This window comes from Cuculus canorus, chromosome 10 (assembly GCF_017976375.1).
Source record: "Cuculus canorus isolate bCucCan1 chromosome 10, bCucCan1.pri, whole genome shotgun sequence".
Lineage (NCBI taxonomy): Eukaryota > Metazoa > Chordata > Aves > Cuculiformes > Cuculidae > Cuculus > Cuculus canorus.
In genome coordinates, this window is record NC_071410.1 from 20,629,743 (window position 1) to 20,648,641 (window position 18,899).

The following is an 18,899-nucleotide window of genomic DNA, read 5'->3' on the forward strand; positions in this document are numbered from 1 at the left end:
CTGCCTGCATTCCTGCCTGCATCCCTGAATCCATCCCTGCCTCCATTCCTGCCTGAATCCCTGCCTGCATCCCTGCCTCCATCCCTGCCTGCATCCCTGTCTCCATCCCTGCCTGCATCCATGCCTACATCTCTGCCTGTATCCATGCCTGTATCCCTTCCTGCATTCCTGTCTCCATCCCTGCCTGCATCCCTGCCTGCATCCCTGCCTCCATCCCTGCCTGCATCCCTGTCTCCATCCCTGCCTGCATCCATGCCTACATCTCTGCCTGTATCCATGCCTGTATCCCTTCCTGCATTCCTGTCTCCATCCCTGCCTGCAGCCCTGCCTGCATCTCTGCCTCTATCCCTGCCTGTATCCCTTCCTGCATTCCTGTCTCCATCCCTGCCTGTATCCCTGCCTGCAGCCCTGTCTCCTTCCCTGTCTCCATCCCTGCCTGCATCCCTGTCTCTATCACTGCCTGCGTCCCTGCCTGTGACAGTGGCAACCACGCGCTGTGCCCCCCAGGCCAACCATAAGCCTGTGCCAGCACAAAGCAGCGCTGGAGGGGCCGGGGGACGAGGCTGGGAGGCGAGGGTGGCCAAGGGGCTGCAGTGCGTGCCCTGGTGCCAGCAGGGGCTGCAGCAGCTGCTCCCACCTGAAGCCTGGCGGGTTCCCCCCACCTTTGCTCTCCTGGCACTCCTCCCATCGGCGCCACAGTCCTCACCCAGTCCCATCTTTGTTTTCTCCTCCTCCAAATGTGGTTTGTACCCTCAGATGGAGCTGCAGGGCTCCTGGCCACCAAGCTGGCTGTGCCAGTGCCGCTGTGCCCATCCTGTGGTGCAGGAGATCCGTGAGACCTCCCTGGTGGTGAAAAGGAGCTTCATGGTCTGCTATGAGCAGTGCTCCAGCAGGGAGTCCCCCAGGCACCCCTGTCCTGGGTGGGGATGTGTGTCTGTCCTAGGTGGGGATATGCATCCACCCCTGAAGGTTGATGTCTGCTCCATGGAGATCTCTGCTGCCTCTCCTACAAAGAGCTTTGTCCTCCAGCCAGCCTTTCCCTCCAACAGCCATGGAGAAGTCATTAAACCAGGCAGAGGAAATAGATCTGCAATAAAAGTGACAGGCGCTGGGGTCAAGGCTCGTTGTGACTCACATAATGAACATAAAGCAAGGCAGACGCTGCAGCGGTCAGGAGCTCATGGGTTGGGTGGGACAAAGGGCACATCCCAGAGGGCTCCTCCCATGGAGAGCAAGACCCATCTGTGGTGTGGGCACAGGCTGCTGCCCTACCTGCCCAGCGTAGCTTAGTCTGTTTGTCACCATCACACTCCAATGCTGCCAACAAACATGTCTCTGATCTCACAAGGCTGCTCGACACTAAAACATCGCTGCTGTCTCTTTTTCCAGCACATCCAACCTGACCAACTAATGCACTTGCAGTTCGTTCTTCTCGTTACTCCACCCACATGCTCTCACTAGTGCTGAAGTTGCCTCATGCTCATCTTTGAGGCCTTCCACATGTTTCTGCTCCTCAGAAACCCATACCCTCATGGAAGATGTGGCATCAGAAGTTCAGCTCCATCTCTCCAAAGCCCAGTCCCTTTTCCATCTAACAACACTGGCTAAAAGCTGGGATGCGTTGTGGCCCCATCCCTCCACACTCCTTTCAGATGCCACCTCCTTGCCCTGGGGGGTCCATATTCTCCTCTGTGATCCCTCTCCAGCTCTGGGCCTACCTGTGGGAAGGGACAACTCTCCACAGGGACAATGATAGGCAGGGAGCCAATCGAGTTAGGGTTACACTGAGGGTTAGGTTTATGGTCAACCTTAGGGTTAGAGGTGTCCCTAAGTAGAGTTTTCCCTGTGGAAAGTGACCCACGGGGAGTTGTCCTAGAGCACCTACCCATGTTCAAGGGCTGGGCAGGGCAGGCAGGAGCAGCAACAGCATCCACCTCTGCTCCTTCTGCAAACCATGGCAGGGGTTTGGGTGCCCTTCAGCTTTGCTCAGGTTATGAAGACTCCATGAAACGTGCCAATTCCCCAAAACACTCAGGGTTTTCCCATCCTGCCCCCTTCCATGCAGCCCAAACATTATGCAGGTGTGTGGGACCCCCGACCAGAGGTGAGAATGGTGCTCCACGCTTATGTCCATCCTGTCTCTTGCTCCACTCCCATCTCCTCCTTGCCCTGCTTGGCACTGCCCACAGGTGTCCCCAAGGAACTCAGAGCTCACTGCCGAGGGTGGGAGGGGTGGCAGGAAGGAATGGGCTCACCAGAGAACACTGCCTCCTGGGAACCCCAGGAACCAGGCTGGTTCCAGCATGGAGGACGTTGTCTTGAAGCAGTTCAAGCTGTAACTTTGGGGGAAGCAAGGGTGGCTTTGTCCTGAGGGAGCCAGGACTGTGCTGCCACTCCAGCCCGACTACGCTGAAGCAGGGGGTCTGGCTGCCGAGAGGGGCTCATCCTGCCTGACCCCAGCTCCTTCCCACCCCCACCCATTGCCCCGCGTCTCCCCAGAGGGAGGCAGAGGTTTTGGCATGAGCAGCCAGGCCAGGGCTCCAAAAAAAGACACGGAGGTGAGAGTAACAGGTGCTGACGTGGTCCTTGGGGCTAATCTGCTTCCTCATTGGGTAAAAAGCCCACCAACATGACACTGCTCACCCTGTTACTGGAGCCACAGTGGAAGAAGAGCTCTGTTGAGACCCCACCGGGAGGGCTGCATCCAGTCTGGACTCCTCAGCACAGGAAGGACATGGAGCTGTTGGAGTGAGTCCAGGGGAGACCACGGAGACAACGTGAGGGCTGGAGCACCTCCTGTATGAGGACAGGCTGAGAGAGTTGGGGTTGTTCAGCCTGGAGAAGAGAAGGCTGTGGGGAGACCTTAGAGCAGCTTCCAGTGCTGAAAGGGGCTCCAGGAAAGCTGGGGAGGGGCTCTGGATCAGGGAATGCAGGGAGAGGATGAAGGGAATGGTTTTCAGCTGCAGGAGCAGAGATTCAGATGAGATCTTAGGCAGAAATGTTTTGCTGTGAGGGTGGGGAGGCCCTGGCCCAGGTTGCCCAGAGCAGTGGTGGCTGCCCCATCCCTGGAGGGGTTCAAGGCCAGGTTGGATGGGACTTGGAGCCCCTGATCCAGTTGGAGGTGTCCCTGCCCACAGCAGAGGGTGGAACTGGGTGGGCTTTGAGGTCCCTTCCAACCCAAACCATTCTATGATTCCATGATTCTATGAAATACTGTGTGAAATAAACCCTGAGGGGTCCCACTGCAGCCAAGGCTGTGAAACCAGATGTCCCCATCACAAGCCATCGGTGAGATCGCGTGTTACGGGCCTGCAGCCACCTGCAGGTGCCAAAGATCAGGGCATGGGTTTCACCGCTGCTCTGGCTGCCCCTGCCAACAACCATCTCCCAGCCCTGCTCACACAGCAAAGGACCTCCGGGAAGGAAGGGCATTTTTGCTGCCCAGTGACAACCCTAATGTTTTGCGGTTACAGGGCACCCCCACTGCTGGTCTCCACCAACATCAGCTTTGGGGGTGCCACCAGCCTGTGGTGAGGAGCAATGTGCCCTGGAGGATGCTCTGCCCCACTCCCCGTCCTGGCAGAGCAGGAGGAAGGCTTGAGGAATCCCTGACCCCCCCCGAGATGCCCTCACGCTTGGGAAGCTCTTGGTGGCTCCAGGGAACAGAGGTCTCCCTAGGGAGCAGAGCCCCACCTCTGCTCCAGGAGGATCTTTGGACCCAGTGCTGATTTTGCTGTTTGCTTTGATTTCGAGGCCAGATTCACTTTCAGTGCACAGGACAACAACCTCCACCCCGTATCCACTCCCAGAGGGGTACAGGAAGAAGGACCTGTCACCCAAGGTACGGACCTTGGGTCCGCTCCGCTCCCCATCCTGCCAGGCACCTCCAGCGCAGCCATGCACCTTGCGCTCTGCATCGCAGCCTGGGTGCTCCTGCTCCAGGGTACGTTGGAGGGGCTGGGATGGGAGGTGGGGTGGGCTCAGTAAGGGACACCACCTCCTGGAACCCCCAGGCTGGTCCCAGCATGGACAGCAGGTCTGTTTGGCAGCAGCTCCACCCATAACTTTGGGTCAAGCAAGGGTGGGTTTGCCCTTAGGAGGCCAGGGCTCCGTGTCTGATTGCCGAGAGGGGCTCATCCTGCCCAACAGACCCCAGGGACACGCTCCGGGGAGGTCCCTGTGCTTCCAGGGCCATGCAGAGTGGGCACAGTGACCTCTTCCCCCATTGCCCCATGATACCCAGCCTGGTGCTCTTGGCCTCAGATGCAGAACCAGGTCCTTGCCTGCAGCGGTGGTGGTGGTTGGAAAGCTGTGCCAATGATGGCATCGGCTGCAGAGAGAGATGGTGGCACATCCCTGGCTGCCACTCAGCTCGTCCGTCAGCCTCAGCACGAGGGAGGTGCAGGGCTCGCTCCCACTGCCAACTCCCCACACGGCTCCTGGGCATGGTGGGTGCTGGCTGAGCCTCCTGATGATCCCACCATGGGCGGAGGATTCCCTTTGTCCCGAGCTGGGCACTGGTTTTCACCCACCATTCCTGGGACAGGAAACATTTTTTTTTTTTTTTTGCAAAAAGCCCTAAATCTGTGCTGCTTTGGTGCTGGGGGTTGGGGATAAGGGTCCCAGCCACCCCAGCGCCAGCTCTGGGCTGGGACTCTGGGCCAGCGGGAAACCAAGCTGCAGCCTGAGGCTCAGGTGCCCCTGTCCCCTGTCCCAGGCTGTGCCACGGGCCAACCACCGCAGGCTGCCTCAGCCAGGACCGACATCCGCGACTGCTCCACGGAGCCACCGGTGAGCCCTGCTGTCCCCAGCCATCCCAACCCCCAGGACACCCCGCTGCCGGCGCCCCCTCCCAGCATCTCTACCCTTGTGCCAGCAGTACCTGCCACCCACGGCCACCAACACCTCGGCACGGCTGGCCGCTCTGCGGGGCACCATGCGAGCCCACAGCATCCAAGCCTACATCGTTCCTGCCACAGATGCCCACATGGTAAGGTGGTAGCACCTGTGGAACGGGGACCAGCTTGGGTCCACTGCTGATCCTCACAGCTCCACCCCTGCTTCCAGAGTGAGTACATCGCTGAGCGGGATGCCCGCCTGGGCTGGCTCACTGGCTTCACCGGCTCGGCAGGTGAGAGCAGCCACACCACCATGGTGTGCTCGCTGGAGGGCCAGGGCTGGTGCCCTGCTGATCTCCACACCTGGGGATCCAAACTTGGTCCCACTGCACACAGGAGGTGGGGCTGGGGGTCCCTGAGGATCCACACTTGGCCCCCCTCCACACAGGAGGTGGGACTGGGGGGTCCCTGGGGGTTCACACCTGGTCCCCCTCCACACAGGAGGTGGGGCTGAGGGTCACCACCTGGAGAGGTGATACTTGAGCCCCAACTCCTGTCCCAGGCACAGCCGTGGTGACACAGGACAGGGCTGCCCTGTGGACTGACAGCCGCTACTGGACCCAGGCTGAGCGGCAACTGGACTGCAACTGGGAGCTGCAGAGGACAAGTCAGTGGGGTGCAGATGTCCCCAGGACCCCTTGGTGCCAGCTGCATCCTCATCTGGCCTCAGCGTGGGCAATGACACAGCCCCCGTCCACTTGGTGTCACCCATCTGTCTCCTGCAGCTTGGATTGAGTCCATCGGTCTGTGGATCCTGGAGGCAGTTCCTGTAGGGGGGAACATCAGCTTGGATCCCTTCCTCTTCTCCATAGGTAGGGCTGCCCATGGCATGGAGTGGCCGTTCCCAATGCGGGGGCAGCTCCCAGGTGTGGATTTACCAAGTGCCCCCAATTCCGGGCTGCTTCCCCCTCCCCAGACACATGGGACAGCTACAGCCAGGCTCTACACGGCTCGGGCAGGACCCTGCTCCCCATCAACACCAACCTGGTGGATCAAGTGTGGGGTGACCAGAGGCCCCCACCAGCCTCCAGGGAGATCTACAGCCTCCCAGAAGCCTTCGTGGGTATGGCTGCCACCCTAGGAAGATGTTTGCCCGGCCCAGCCCCAGCCCAGGGGCCGTTGTGGTCCCTGAGCTGAGGTGGTCACCCACCCATGAACCAGGGAGCAGCTGGCAGGAGAAGGTGGCCGGGATCCGGCAGCAGATGGAGCAGCACGTCCGACGCCCCACAGCTGTGCTGCTGTCAGGGCTGGAGGAGACAGCCTGTGAGTGCCTCTGGGGCATCATGAAGGGTGATGTGGTGGGTGGAGTGGTGAGTGCCGTGGTGGGTGTCATGGTTGGTGCTTTGGTGGGTGGGAGGGCATTGGCTGATGCAGGCTTGGAGCTCTCATTCCTGGCAGGGCTCTTCAACCTCCGTGGAGATGACATCCCCTACAACCCTGTCTTCTACTCCTACACTCTGCTGACCAACACCAACATTAGGTGAGTGGCACAGACGGAACTCTGTCCCCACTGCCCTTCTCCTCCAGGGCCAGAACCTATGGGTCCCTCCCTCAGCCTGGCTGCCCCTTTCCCCGGAGCCCAGCATGTCCTGCAGTGCCCACCCCATGGACCATCCCCTCCAAGCCCAACAGCCTCTCCAGGTCCAGCTCCTCATGCCAGCCCACCCGGGGTGCAGCTCCAGCCTGCCCTGAGGTCCAGCTCCCACTCCAAGCCCACCCTGGGGTGCAGACCAACACCACCCACCCACCCTGAGGTCCACCCTCATTTCCAGCCCAGGGTCCCCTCTGTGCCCCCCAGGCAGTCCCCAGTCCCTTCACCCATGCCCGCATGCCCCCTGCCAGGCTCGAGGGGCCAAAGGCAGCGGGCTGACGCCCCGTCTGTGCCCGTGCCACTCCATGTCCTTTGTCCTCCACAGCCTCTTCGTGGACACAGCACGGCTGGAGGCGGCGGCGCAGGAGTCACTGCAGGCTGATTGCCCTGGGCCACTGTGCGTGGAGCTGCTGGAGTACGGGCAGGTCCGTGACCACCTCCTGCGCTACGTCCAGGGCGATGTCACCATCTGGCTGGGCACTGAGTACACCACCTTCGGCCTCTACAGCCTCATCCCCCAGGTGGGGCTCCACCACGCACTGCTGTTGACACATGTGTCACACAGTGTGGGTGACGTAGGTGCTGCTGGGCTCAGGGCCGGCCGTGGCCATGGATCGTGGCTGCCCCCGGGGCACAAAGGGGATGGTGGCTGTTCCCAGACGTGCCAGCCCAAGCCCACCCTTGCAGGAGAAGCTGCTGGAGGACAGCTACTCCCCCGTCATGACGGCCAAGGCAGTGAAAAACACCAGGGAGCAGGAGCTGCTGCGAAATGCGCATGTAAGGGCTGTCCCCACCCCTGGGCAGGAGGGCAGGGAGTTGGAGTGCTGATGACCCCCTCTCTGATGCTCCTTTGGGCCACCCCCCAGGTCCGGGACGCGGTGGCTGTCATCCAGTACCTGCTGTGGCTGGAGAAGGCAGTCCCTCAGGGGCAGGTGGATGAGTTTACAGGGGCACAACACATCGACGCGCTCCGCCAGTCAGTGCTGCCACTGCGGGGACCCCTGCCCAGCATAGGACAGATGGGGAACCCCAACATCTCCCTCCCCATTGCCCTCCAGGGCGCAGGAGCACAGCCGCGGGCCCAGCTTCCAATCCATCTCAGCCAGCGGGCTCAACGCGGCGCTGGCCCACTACAGGTACCCACCAGCAGCAGTGGGAGTGGGTGGCTGGACCGGGAGCAGGCTCTGAGCCCCCTCCCCTTGCAGCCCCTCCAATGGGAGCAGTCGGAAGCTGTCTGTGGATGAGATGTACCTTTCGGACACCGGAGGACAATATCTGTGTGTAACCCATTACCAGGATGCCCCCAGTGCCACGCAGCCCCCCATCCCCTCCCCATGCCTCCAGGTACAGGGGGGTGGTGGGGGTTGCATTGCCTGTGTTCCCATCCTCCCTTCACAGGGATGGGACAACAGACATCACGCGGACGGTGCACTGGGGTGTGCCAACCCCACTCCAGAAGGTACCAGCCCCTTCCATGCCAGCCAGCACCTTGCTGTGGTGCTCAGCACCAAGATCCCAGCCAGGGACACATCTGGGCATCACCACGCTCAGCATCCCTACTGTACCCCTCGTAGGAAGCCTATACCCGTGTGCTGATGGGCAACATTGACCTGTCCCGCCTCGTCTTCCCACCCAACACGGCAGGTGGGTGCTGAGCACCGCCTCGGGCAGCCCAGGCTCCCCGGGCATGGGGAGGAGGAGGACAAGGGGAAACCTCACTGGGTTGCTGGCCTCCATCCAACTTTGTCATCCTCCAGGGAGAACGGTGGAGTCCTTTGCCCGCCGAGCACTCTGGGACGTGGGACTCAACTATGGCCACGGGACCGGCCACGGTGTTGGCAACTTCCTCTCAGTCCATGAGTGTAGGTGCTGCAGCACCAGTGTTGGGAACATGGGCTGGGCTGGGATGTGTTAGGGACAAGGACGGGGGCTCATCTGAGGCTTCTCTTGCTGTGGGTGAATGTCCCCTACCTGCAGGATGCTGTGGTCCTTGTCAGTGTGGTCTTGCAGTCCTTGTTGGAGTGGTCCCGCACACCTTGTCAGGGTGGCTCTATGGTCCTTGCTGGGATGGTCCCATGCTCCTTGACAGGGTGGCCTGTGGTTCTTGCTGGGGTGGCCCAATGCTCCTTGCTGGTGTGGCTCCGTGGTTCTTTCCATGACAACCCTCAGTCCTTGCTGGGCTGGCCCCAGTGTCCTTGCTGTGGTGGCCACATGCTGGTGTGACACCATGGTCCTCATCAGGATGTCCCTGCAGCACACGCCAACCCACGGAGCTGTAACCCACCCCATATCCCTTGCAGGGCCTGTGGGCTTCCAGTCCAACAACGTGCCCCTGACGGCCGGCATGTTCACCTCCATCGGTACGCGCGCCCACCGCTCCGGCCAGTGCCTCAGGCTCTCTCGATGTCCCTGAGGGGCACAGCCTGGCCAGAGGAGGAGGTGTTTGGCTCTCGGCCCCACTCTGGGCTGGGCTGGGGGAGTTGCTGGGGCTCAGGACTCACCGGGTGCCTTCCTGGCCCCCAGAGCCCGGGTATTACCGGGATGGTGAGTTCGGGATCCGCATTGAGGACATCGCCCTCGTGGTGGAGGCGCAGACCAAGGTAGTACAATGGGGCTGGGCTGGCAGGGGGAGAACCGCACAGAGGGGGTGCATTCAGCCATGAGGGACCCAACGCCACCTCTCTGTGGCAGCACCAGAGTGAGGAGAAGCCCTTCCTGACCTTCGAGGTGGTGTCCCTGGTGCCCTACGACCGCAACCTCATCGACCTCAGCCTCCTGTCACCAGAGCAGGTACGGGGTGCTTGCGGCAGAGCTGGGATGGGGGGCTGGACCATGAGGAGAGCAAAAGGGGCTTGGGGGTGGATGTGGTGGGAAGCCAGGACTGCGGCATGAGGGAAGGGCGGGGAAGGGGGGCCAGGATGCCTCGATGGAGAGGGGAAACAGCATCTGTGCATGGAGCCAGTGATGGGAGTGTGGGGGATCTGCAGGGGGTGACCCAACGGGGGGCGAAAGGGATGGGGGGAAGGTGGCCGGGCTGTCCCCCCGCAGCCCCTTTGCGATGCCTGCCCACAGATCCGGTACCTGAACGCCTACTACGAGACCATCCGGGCCCGCGTGGGGCCAGAGCTGCAGCGGCAGCGGCTGGAGGAGGAATATCGCTGGCTGCAGCGGAACACGGAGCCCTTCCCACTGGGCAACACCGCCACCGCCACCGCCACCGCCAACCTGGGCACGTTGGTCCTGGCCGCCCTCCTCTCTGCGCCGCTCACCCGGCTGCAAGCATGATCCTGCGCCAGCTGGCCTTGCGTCAGCCCTCTCCCCACCGCGGCCATTTCTTCTCCCTGAGGCTCACTTCCTTTTTTTGATGTTTTCTATTTGCTCGTTCAGGATTAAACATGAGCAACCGCGGAGGGTCCCTGCGCTCTGCACACTGCAGCAGCAGCCCCGCGCGCTGCTAGCCTGCCCGCTGCTGTGGGGACACCCCACAGAGCCCCCAGCCCCACGGGGGGGGCTCTGCCCGGGCTGCCTGCACACACCTGGGGTGGCCAAGGCAGCCCTGGTGGCCAGGAGGCAGATTCAGGGCAGGTTTTAATTCTTGAGACAAGAGATGGAGGGAGTGGAGCAAGAGTGTAAGGCAGCTGGTCTGAGCGGGGCCATCCCCACGGCCCTGTGCCCGCCAGCCGCGGGTGCCAGTGCAGCCATCCCACCCAGCCAGGAGGAGCTGTGGGGGCAGGGGACAGCCAGGACTCGTGTTGGCTTGGATCAGCCATGGGGTGGCCAGCAGGAGCAGGGCAGGGACCACCCCCCCGACTCAGTGCTGATGAGGCCACAACTCGAATTCAGCCACTCCAACAACCTCAGAATGGGTTCAGTTTTGGGCCCCTCACTCCAAGAAAGACATTGAGGGGCTGGAGGACGTTTGGAGAAGGGAATGGAGCTGGGGAAGGGGCTGGAGAACAGGGGTTGTGGGAGTGGCTGAGGGACCCGGGGCTGTTCACCCTGGAGAAGAGGAGGCTGAGGGGAGACCTCATTGCTCTCTGCAGCTCCTGGAAAGCTTGGAGCAAGGTGGGTGCTGGGCTCTTCTCCCAAGTAACAAGAGGTGGGAAGAGAGGAAATAGCCTCAAAAATTTTACCAGTGTAGGTTTGGGTTGGATATCAGCAAAAATTTCTTTCCTGAAAGAGTGATGAAGCCCCGGCAGAGGCTGTCCAAGGCAGTGGTGGAGCCTCCATCCCTGGAGGGGTTCAAAAGCCATATAGATGTGGCACTTTGGAACACGGCTTAGTGGGCACCATGGGGTTGAGCTGATGGTTGGACTGGGTGAACTGAGAGATCTTTTCCAACCTTAATGATTCTGTGACTCCAGTTCTCACATGGAGGGCTTGGCCATCGCAGCAGGGAGAATGAGCAGGAACGGGGAGTGTGCCTGGTGGAGGGGTTCATCCTCTGCCCATGGGGCACGCTGAGCAGACAGCACTCCCGCCCCGGGGCCCCGGGCAATGCAGTGGCTTCATGAAGGGCTTCCTTCCTCCTGCTCCAGCCCGCGCACCAGCCAGCCACCCCACTGCAAGCACCTCTCATGTGACCGCCGGCTTCCTGTGCGCTTCCCGGCCTCGGTGCCGGTGCTTCGGTACGTGCCGTGCCAGGCGCTGCCCCAACTGCACCCTTGCCACCAGGCCCCAGCACCATGCTGCGCCGCAAGCCCTCCAATGCCGGCGACAAGGAGCCGGGACACAAGAAGGTGAGTGCCAGCACTGCCAAGCTGCCCTCGGCACCTATGGGTGTCCCTGCGTGCCCGGCACCGGCCAAACCTGAGCTGCCCATGGGGTGCTGAGTAGAAAGCAGTTGTGTTGGGGGGGCATGGGGCAACCGGTGGGGTTGAGGGCAGCACAGTCAGTCCCTGCAGCCACCTGCCGTGGTGGCCTTGCTGGTGTTGTCACACACCCTGCGTACACCCAGCCTGCAGTCCGGCGGGATGTGCAGGCTCCTGGGGTCAGCATGGTTGGAAGCCGGGGTGCTGGGACCCCTGGGGCTCCGCTGGTGGGGCAGCATCTCCCCCTTTTCGCAGGCTCCCTGCAGCATGGGTGGCCGCCTGCCGTTTCCTGCCTGGGGAGGGGATGCTGCGAGGCAGCCGGCTGCAGCTCGCAGCCTGGCCCATGCAGCAAGGTGTCTGCGGTTCAGGCAGTGCGAGGCTGCACCTCTGTCATGTGTCAGCCGCTTCCTCTGGCACCAGCACCACACCGAGCACCAGGAGCCACCAGCAGCACCAGCTGCCAGCACCACAGCCTCCCCGAGCCCCAGCACAACAGAGCCAGGCATTGTGTCCCCCATGGCACCCCACCTGGAGGGTGGGGCCACTGCTTGGGGTCACAGCCAGCCCCTCGGCCCCTAAGATGGCTTTTGCACCAGCTGGAGCTTCAGCTTCAGCCACAGTGAGGGAGCAGGGGCAGCACCTGGTCCTGCCTGCAGCAGAGCCGCGCGCCATGGTGGCTTCTCCATGCTGGGAAGCTCCTGGGGGAAGTCCAGGTGAAACCACCCATCCCTGCACCAGGGGTGGCCCAGTGAGCCCAGTGGGCATCCCCTGCCCCTGCCCTTGCCCGGCTGCAGCCGCTGCTCTCACTTCCTTCTCACGGTCTTACTCATAGTCCTCCGAGCTTCACAGACTCCACTGCCAGGCTTCCCACTGCTGCTCCCACCCAACGGCTCCTCCAGCCGGGACACAGGGTGCAAAGCTTCAGGGTGCAGGGGGAGCACCCAAGGGGTTCAAGTCATCTGGGTCTGGTGGGTTCAGGGGTGATGAGGCCAGGGTGGGACAAGCCACCCGCATCTCCTCCACAGCGATGCACCGGCTGGGCTGGTCCTGCTGCATCCCACAGCAGGGACGCAGTGGGGTCTCCCTCATCCAAGCCAGCCTTCTATAAGAAAATGGCAAAACCCAAGGAATAAAGGATGCTCAGTCAAGTTGATGAAAAGGAGAAAGAGGAGAGGAAGGCGCGGGGCACTGCCTGAGCAGGCTGGGGAGGGCCTCGGCTGCCTCCAGCGCAAGGCAGAGAGGGAGGAAATTGCTGCGTTTGCGGTTGAGGCAAGAGTGAACGTCACGGTGTGCGCTCCGAGCGTGCCGGCAGCCGAGCTTGCCCAACCTTGGCAGGCGAGCCCGCTCCCACGGGAGAACTGGCACCGGGCATCCAGGGACAAGCGAGACCCAGGACCACGTGGCTGCACAGCGACCCTGGCTGGCTGGCACCAAAGCTGCTCCTCGCACAGGGAACCCCTTCCGTGTGGGACAGGCACCCGAGGGCATGGAGAGGAGAGAAGGAGAGCCAGAGAGGCAGGCAGGGAGGCACAGGGAAAAAAGGAAGAGGAAGTGATGGAAGGTTACACCAAGTCTGAGCCTGGAGAAGAGAAAGCTCTGGGAAGACCTTAGAGCAGCTTCCCAGTATTGAAAGGGGCTCCAGAAAATCTGGGGAGGGGCTCTTGATCAGGGAGTGCAGGGAGAGTAGGAGGAGGAATGGTTTTGAGCTGAAAGAAGGGAGATTGAGATGAGATCTTAGGGAGAAATGTTTTGCTGTGAGGGTGGTGAGGCCCTGGCCCAGGTTGTCCAGAGCAGTGGTGGCTGCCCCATCCCTGGAGGGGTTCAAGGCCAGGTTGGATGGGGCTTGGAGCCCCTGATCCAGTAGGAGAAAAAAAACACTCTGATCCAGAGCCCCTCCCCAGCTTTCCTGGAGCCCCTTTCAGCACTGGAAGCACTGCTCCCCACAGCCTTCTCTTCTCCAGGCTGAACAACCTCAGCTCTCTCAGCCTGTCCTCGTACAGGAGGTGCTCCAGCCCTCCAGAGGGTGCAGCTGGGGTGGGGGCGCAGGGAGAAGCCCTCACACCTTTCTGTCTCTCCCAGCTTTCCCTCCAGCGCTCCAGCAGCTTCAAGGACTTTGCTAAGTGCAAAGTCAGCTCCCCGGCGCCGAGCGAGAAGGAGTTCAACCTAGAGGAGAACGTGAGTGCCCAGCCCCAGCAAAGCTGCAGCAACCCCTGCCACACCCTGCTGCCCCGGGACCACCTTTTCAGACCCTATTTCCCCAATCTCTTGATCCTATTGGTGTCCCACATGCTGTAGAGCTGCCCCAGCAGTTCCAGCACCAGTGGGATGTGGCGTCTTGTCCCACAATTGTAGCCCTGTGAGATTTGCCCGGGGCAGGGGATCCCTGCCTTCACCCTCCATCCCTCTGCCAGATCCCCGAGGATGAGTCCAGCAGTGCCAGCCCTGATGATGCTGCACGGAGCAGCGGGATGAAGTTGAGCAAGAAGTGGCGGGCCGTCATCTCCCGCACCATGAACCGCAAGATGGGCAGGATGGCCGTGAAAGCCCTGGCTGAGGGGAAGGTAACAAGCGATAGGATGAAAGGAAACAGCCTCACATTGTGCCAGGATTTAGATTGGATATCAGGAATAATTTGTTTAACAAGAGTGGCAAAGCCCTGGCAGAGGCTGCCCAGGGCAGTGGGGGAGTCTGCATCCCTGGAGGGTTTGAAAACCACATGGAGGTGGCACTTGGGGACATGGTTTATCAGGCACAGTGGGGTTGGGCTGATGGTTGGACTGGATGAGCTGAGAGGTCTTTTCCAACCTTCAGAACTCTATCAAGGTGAGTGGGGGCCCTGGGCAGGCAGGGAGCATCTCCCTCTCCCTTGGCCTGACCCTGCTCCCCCCAGCAGGGAGGCGTAGAGGAGGAAGAGTCCCCAGGGCCCCTGTCCCCAGCCAGCAGCACGGAGGAGCCGAGCCATGAAAAGGTGCCCCTGTCTTACCTAGAGATGGAGGAAGATGGGCACCCATCCATCAGCCGCCAGCTGTCCACCGGTGAGCCCAGCCCCAGCAGGATGCTAACCTTCATCCCCACACATGCCCATTCTGACCCCCATCCTGACCTCTCTCTCCTCCACAGGCAGTGAAGTGTCCAGCCCCGGCCCCCACAGGGACAGCCTGCAGCTGGAGAGTGGCCCAGCCTACACCGGCCCCTTCTGCGGCCGAGCCCGCGTCCACACCGACTTCACTCCCAGCCCCTATGACAAGGACTCGCTGAAGCTGCGGGTGAGCCACAGCTGACCAGAGCTGAGGCCAAGGGCAGGACTGGGGTGTGAGCCTGGGGAGGGAGAGGGGTGGCCGGGGACGCCCCTGACGGGGCTTCCCTTGCTGTACTCACGTGTGCAGCCAACTCTACCCCAATATCTCCCTTGGCCCAGAAAGGGGACATCATCGGCATCATCGAGAAGCCACCTGCGGGCACCTGGACCGGGCTGCTCAACAACAGGGTGGGCTCCTTCAAGTTCATCTACGTGGACATCATCCCTGAGGAGACGGCCCCTGTCCGTAAGAGCCGGGGCTCCAGCAAGAGCAAGCGGCTCAAGCCCAAGACCCTCCACGAGCTGCTGGAGCGCATCAACCTGCAGGTAAGGGATGATCTCTAACGTCACCACATTAATGCTAGGACAAGAGGGAGTGGCTTTAAATTGGAAGGGGGAAGATTCAGATGAGACATTAAGAAGAAATTCTTCACAGTGAGGGTGGGGAGGCCCTGGCCCAGGTTGCTCAGAGCAGTGGTGGCTGCCCCATTCCTGGAGGGGTTCCAGGCCAGGTTGGATGCGGCTTGGAGCCCCTGATCCAGAGGGAGGTGTCCCTCCCCGTGGCAGGGGGTGGAACTGGATGGGCTTTGAGGTCCTTTCCCACCCAAACCATTCTATGATTCCATGACCTACCCTCTGCTCCTCATTTCACCTCTGCTCCCCAGCAGCCCTTCTGTGTCTCCTGCCCCCATGGGTCCCTCCACATCACACCTGAGCAGAGCCCGGGGGACAGAGGGGACACATGGGGCTTTTCCGAATGATGCCTGGGTGAGTGTCCCATGCTGAGGTGGGAGCCACATGGCTAGCACCGAGGGCCAGGCAGAGCGAGCTGAGGTAGCCCCTCTGCCCACTGCCCTCCCATCCCAGGAGCACACCTCCACCCTGCTGCTGAACGGCTACCAGACTCTGGAGGACTTCAAGGAGCTGCGGGAGACCCACCTCAATGAGCTGAACATCACAGACCCCCAGCATCGTGTCAAGCTGCTCACAGCTGCTGAGCTCCTCCTGGATTACGACAGTAAGAGCTGAGGGGACGGGGGGACAATTTGCACCGGGCAGCCCCGATTGCAGCCTTGCTGCCCACTAACACCATGTCCCATGACGGAGCCTACAAGAAACCTGAGGAGGGACTTTCTACAAGGGCATGGAGTGATAGGATGAGGGGGAATGGCTTTAAATTGGAGAGGGGAAGATTTAGATTAGACATTAGGAAGAAGTTCTTCACAATAAGGTGGGGTGGCCCTGGCCAAGGTTGCCCAGGGAAGTGGTGCCCCATCCCTGGAGTTGTTCAAGGCCAGGTTGGATGGGGCTTTAAGACCCCTGATCCAGTGGGAGGTGCCCCTGTCCATGGCAGTGGAGGGAACAGGATGGGTTTTAAAGTCTCTTCCAACCCAAACCATTCCACAATTCTGTGACCTCTCCCAGCAGCAAGCGAGCCAGAGGAAGGTGACAACTCTGAAGCCCAGCCTTCACCCTTGGAGCCCAAGGAGGACATTCCCCGGGACTCAGGCTGCTTCGAGGGATCGGAGACGCTAGACAGCAGCCGGGAGGAGGCCGAGCTGGGGGCTCCAGAGGGGCAGCTGCAAGCTCTCTCCCTGGCAGAGTCCCCCTGAGCCCACTCTGCTGGCTCTGCCCCATGGACGGGTGCAACTGCTGCCTGCTCTGCGCCAGAGGGACGGCTGCTGGTGGGGGATGCAGGTGAGCCCCAGCTGCGGGACCCCAGGGCTGCGGGCACTGCATGGCTTTGGGCAGCTCAGTCCCCAAAGGCCACCCCGATTGCTGCCCCCAGGACATTGTGCATGGCGCTGCCTCACATCTCCACCCCTACACGGGTGCTGCGGGTGCTCTGGGGCACGGTGCTCCCTGCCAAGAACCGAATCATAGAATCCCAACCCGGGACGGACCCTGGGGTCATCTCATCCAACCTCTCTTGGCAAAAGCACAGTCCAGACAAGATGGCCCAGTACTTGGTCCGGCGGAATCTCAAGCGCCCAGCGTTGGGGAATCCACCGCTTCCCTGGGGACATTATTCCAATGGCTGATTCCTCATATCTCACTGGAATTCACCCAGGGGTAACTTGTACTTATTACCCCTGCCTTTTCCATGGGACTCCTCTTAAAAATAGAATCTCCATCTTCTTTGTAGCCACCCTTTAAATGCTGGAACATGGTGGTAAGGTCTCCCCTGAGCCTTCTTTTCTCAAGGCTGAAGAAACCTCATTCTCATTCTTTCCTCGTATCCCAGTCCTTTAATCATCTTTTGTGGCCCTTCTCTGGACCTTCTCCAGCCTGTCCACCTGCCTGGATTGCCTCTCCTGGGCTTCCCTTGCTGTGTCCACAGCTTTAAGGGCTCCCATCGCTTACTGGGCTGAGCACAGAGGAGCCTGCAAGGACATGGAGGTCCACGGCAGGCAGGCACAGAGCAACGCCAGCTCAGGGGAGAGCACAGAGTCCCCCTGAGCCCAGCTCCATGCCGTCAGAAAGGAGAGCATCTCCTCCAGCACTTCCCTCGCATGGCCAGGGCAGGCAAGGTGCTGGGAAGTTTGGGGTCAGCTGAGCCAAGAGCAGCCCAGCAATGGCACTGCAAGCCACCTCCTGCAGCTCAAAGGGAGCCCCAAAGGTGGGCAGGTTGCCACCAAGCCTGGCCAGGGGGGCTACAACAGGAGCTGGAACAAGCAGGGCAAGGCTGTCACCGAGAGGGACAGGACAGCCCCCATCAGATCCCCCCCCGCCAACCACCTCTCTGGAAGGGGCATGCGAGCTGCAGCCAGGGCCCACACAGACAGGGTAGGCGAAGGATGGGATCCATATGGAGCACAGGGAACATCAGGCTGGCCCTGGGCAGTGGTACCCACCCCAGCCTGCTTCAGCCCCACTGCCACTGCTGCACGCAACCACCTCCAGCATGGCAGCAGCGGTCTCTGAGCATGCAGTTTGTTCCTTTGTGCTCAATCCCAATAAGAGTGTGCAAATCTGTTTTGCTCCAGCTTTCACGCTGCTTCCTGCTTGCCAAGGAGGCTAAGGGAGGAGGCTGGGCAAGGCAGCAGGGTCTCCAGGGAACTGAAAGTCTCCCAGGGTACTCCCTGGCTGCACCCGCCAGAATTTCACAGAATCATAGAATGGTTTCGGTTGGAAGGGACCTCAAAGCCCACCCAGTTCTAACTCCCTGCCATGGGCAGGGACACTCCCACTGGATCAGGGGCTCAAAGCTCCATCCAACGTGGCCTTGAACACCTCCAGGGATGGGACAGCCACCACTGCTCGGGCAACCTGGGCCAGGGCCCACGGCTCAGCCCAGGCTGTAGCATCCATTGCACTGAGATCCCCCTGCTTTGCCAGTCAGGGGGGACAGCAGGACCAAATAAGACAACACAGACAGAACACCCTGGAAGTGTGAGATGTAGAGGCTGGAAAGCCACAGAGAAGGGAAAAGAGGCAGCTGGCTTGAGGAGGCACACACAGAGGCAGAGGCTACAGCTCAGCCATTTTTCAAACCAGTTCAGTTTCCTTCATTGTTTTAAAATAAAAAAAAAAAAAGAAGAAAAACAAAAATAAAGAAACCCCAGCCCTCACCCTACCCCCACTTCCTTCACAGAGAACCTGAACAGAGCAGACAGGAACCAGAGGTGGAGGCAGCAGCCGTGATGGCCCCAGCAGGCAGCACTCAACACATGGCGTTAGAAAATAGATTAGTAAAACAAAAACTACACTTCTTCACAACGAGATTTGGTCAGTAGTGTGTGTGTGTTGGGGTGGCTCCTACCGCCGGCAGGGTGTGCGTGTGGCCAGGTGCAGCAGCCAGGACAGCTCCCAGGACCCCTTGCCCTGCGGGACAGGGGCTGGGGCTGGCTGCAGGGCAGCAGTGGCTGCGAGCCGAGCGAGCCGCTCCAGAGACCCCGGCGCTATAGGAGAGGGGGTCTGCCAGGCACAGCCCAGGTCAGCACTGTGAGGGGCCAGGGAAGAGGAGTGGGCTGGGAGGCACACAACAGGCTCCAGAGGGACAAGGCTCCCCACTCTGTGTCACTCTTGAAATCGGGATGGCATACAAGGCCAGGAAGGAGGAGCAGCAACTTCACACGCTGCCAGGCGGGAGTGTCATGGAGAACAAAGCAGGACTGCTCTGGCAGGACATCCTCCAACTACCTCTCACTCTCTACGTGTCTGCAGGGAGGCACAGGAGTACTTAGTACTCGTGGTATGGGATGGAGAGCCACCAGGGCACAACGCAGCCTTCCCTCCATCGCCAGCCTTGCCCACAGACAGGAGGCTCTTTCCAGCCCAGGCGCCAGGCATAGGACAGA

At 61.0% G+C, this 18,899-nt stretch overlaps 2 protein-coding genes across 7 annotated transcripts; both read left to right on the top strand.

Moving 5' to 3' along the window:
* Positions 1-427: 427 nt before the first annotated feature.
* XPNPEP2 (X-prolyl aminopeptidase 2) lies at positions 428-10,228 on the top strand. 2 transcript variants are annotated; one of them, XM_054076083.1, is made up of 22 exons: positions 428-2,748; positions 3,759-3,943; positions 4,718-4,791; positions 4,877-4,990; positions 5,068-5,131; positions 5,401-5,505; positions 5,624-5,710; positions 5,815-5,961; positions 6,060-6,161; positions 6,297-6,378; positions 6,815-7,010; positions 7,177-7,266; positions 7,356-7,465; positions 7,548-7,625; positions 7,695-7,766; positions 7,888-7,948; positions 8,064-8,133; positions 8,247-8,351; positions 8,790-8,849; positions 9,013-9,089; positions 9,181-9,279; positions 9,562-10,228. In XM_054076083.1, exons 1-22 carry the CDS (start codon positions 2,630-2,632, stop codon positions 9,772-9,774), a joined length of 2,310 nt encoding a protein of 769 aa, XP_053932058.1. In that variant the 5' UTR covers positions 428-2,629; the 3' UTR covers positions 9,775-10,228. The 2 variants fall into 2 exon arrangements, with proteins under 2 accessions (XP_053932058.1, XP_053932059.1); XM_054076084.1 differs by having other exon boundaries at positions 2,497-2,748; positions 4,880-4,990; positions 9,562-10,226.
* A 338-nt stretch (positions 10,229-10,566) lies between these two features.
* Positions 10,567-18,509, top strand: SASH3 (SAM and SH3 domain containing 3). 5 transcript variants are annotated; one of them, XR_008451438.1, is made up of 9 exons: positions 10,567-11,228; positions 13,380-13,475; positions 13,712-13,861; positions 14,191-14,335; positions 14,421-14,566; positions 14,719-14,925; positions 15,466-15,616; positions 16,024-16,296; positions 18,194-18,509. XR_008451438.1 is itself a non-coding variant. In XM_054075607.1 (8 exons), the coding sequence occupies exons 1-8, from the start codon at positions 11,175-11,177 to the stop codon at positions 16,209-16,211; spliced, it is 1,134 nt and encodes a 377-aa protein (XP_053931582.1). In that variant the 5' UTR covers positions 10,567-11,174; the 3' UTR covers positions 16,212-16,827. The 5 variants fall into 5 exon arrangements, 3 of the variants coding, with proteins under 3 accessions (XP_053931582.1, XP_009560590.2, XP_053931581.1); XR_008451437.1 differs by lacking the exon at positions 18,194-18,509 and adding an exon at positions 16,388-16,827; XM_054075607.1 differs by lacking the exon at positions 18,194-18,509 and having other exon boundaries at positions 14,194-14,335; positions 16,024-16,827.
* The last annotated feature ends 390 nt before the right edge of the window (positions 18,510-18,899 follow it).

Bases quoted from the DNA above. Each gene is read 5' to 3' on its own strand.
- SASH3 (XM_009562295.2), top strand. From the start codon at position 11,175: ATGCTGCGCCGCAAGCCCTCCAATGCCGGCGACAAGGAGCCGGGACAC. The intron at 13,476-13,711 runs GTGAGTGCCCAG...TCCCTCTGCCAG, and splicing joins AGTTCAACCTAGAGGAGAAC to ATCCCCGAGGATGAGTCCAG. The intron at 14,336-14,420 runs GTGAGCCCAGCC...TCTCCTCCACAG, and splicing joins CAGCCGCCAGCTGTCCACCG to GCAGTGAAGTGTCCAGCCCC.
- XPNPEP2 (XM_054076083.1), top strand. From the start codon at position 2,630: ATGACACTGCTCACCCTGTTACTGGAGCCACAGTGGAAGAAGAGCTCT. The intron at 6,162-6,296 runs GTGAGTGCCTCT...CATTCCTGGCAG, and splicing joins AGGGCTGGAGGAGACAGCCT to GGCTCTTCAACCTCCGTGGA. The intron at 9,090-9,180 runs GTAGTACAATGG...TCTCTGTGGCAG, and splicing joins TGGTGGAGGCGCAGACCAAG to CACCAGAGTGAGGAGAAGCC.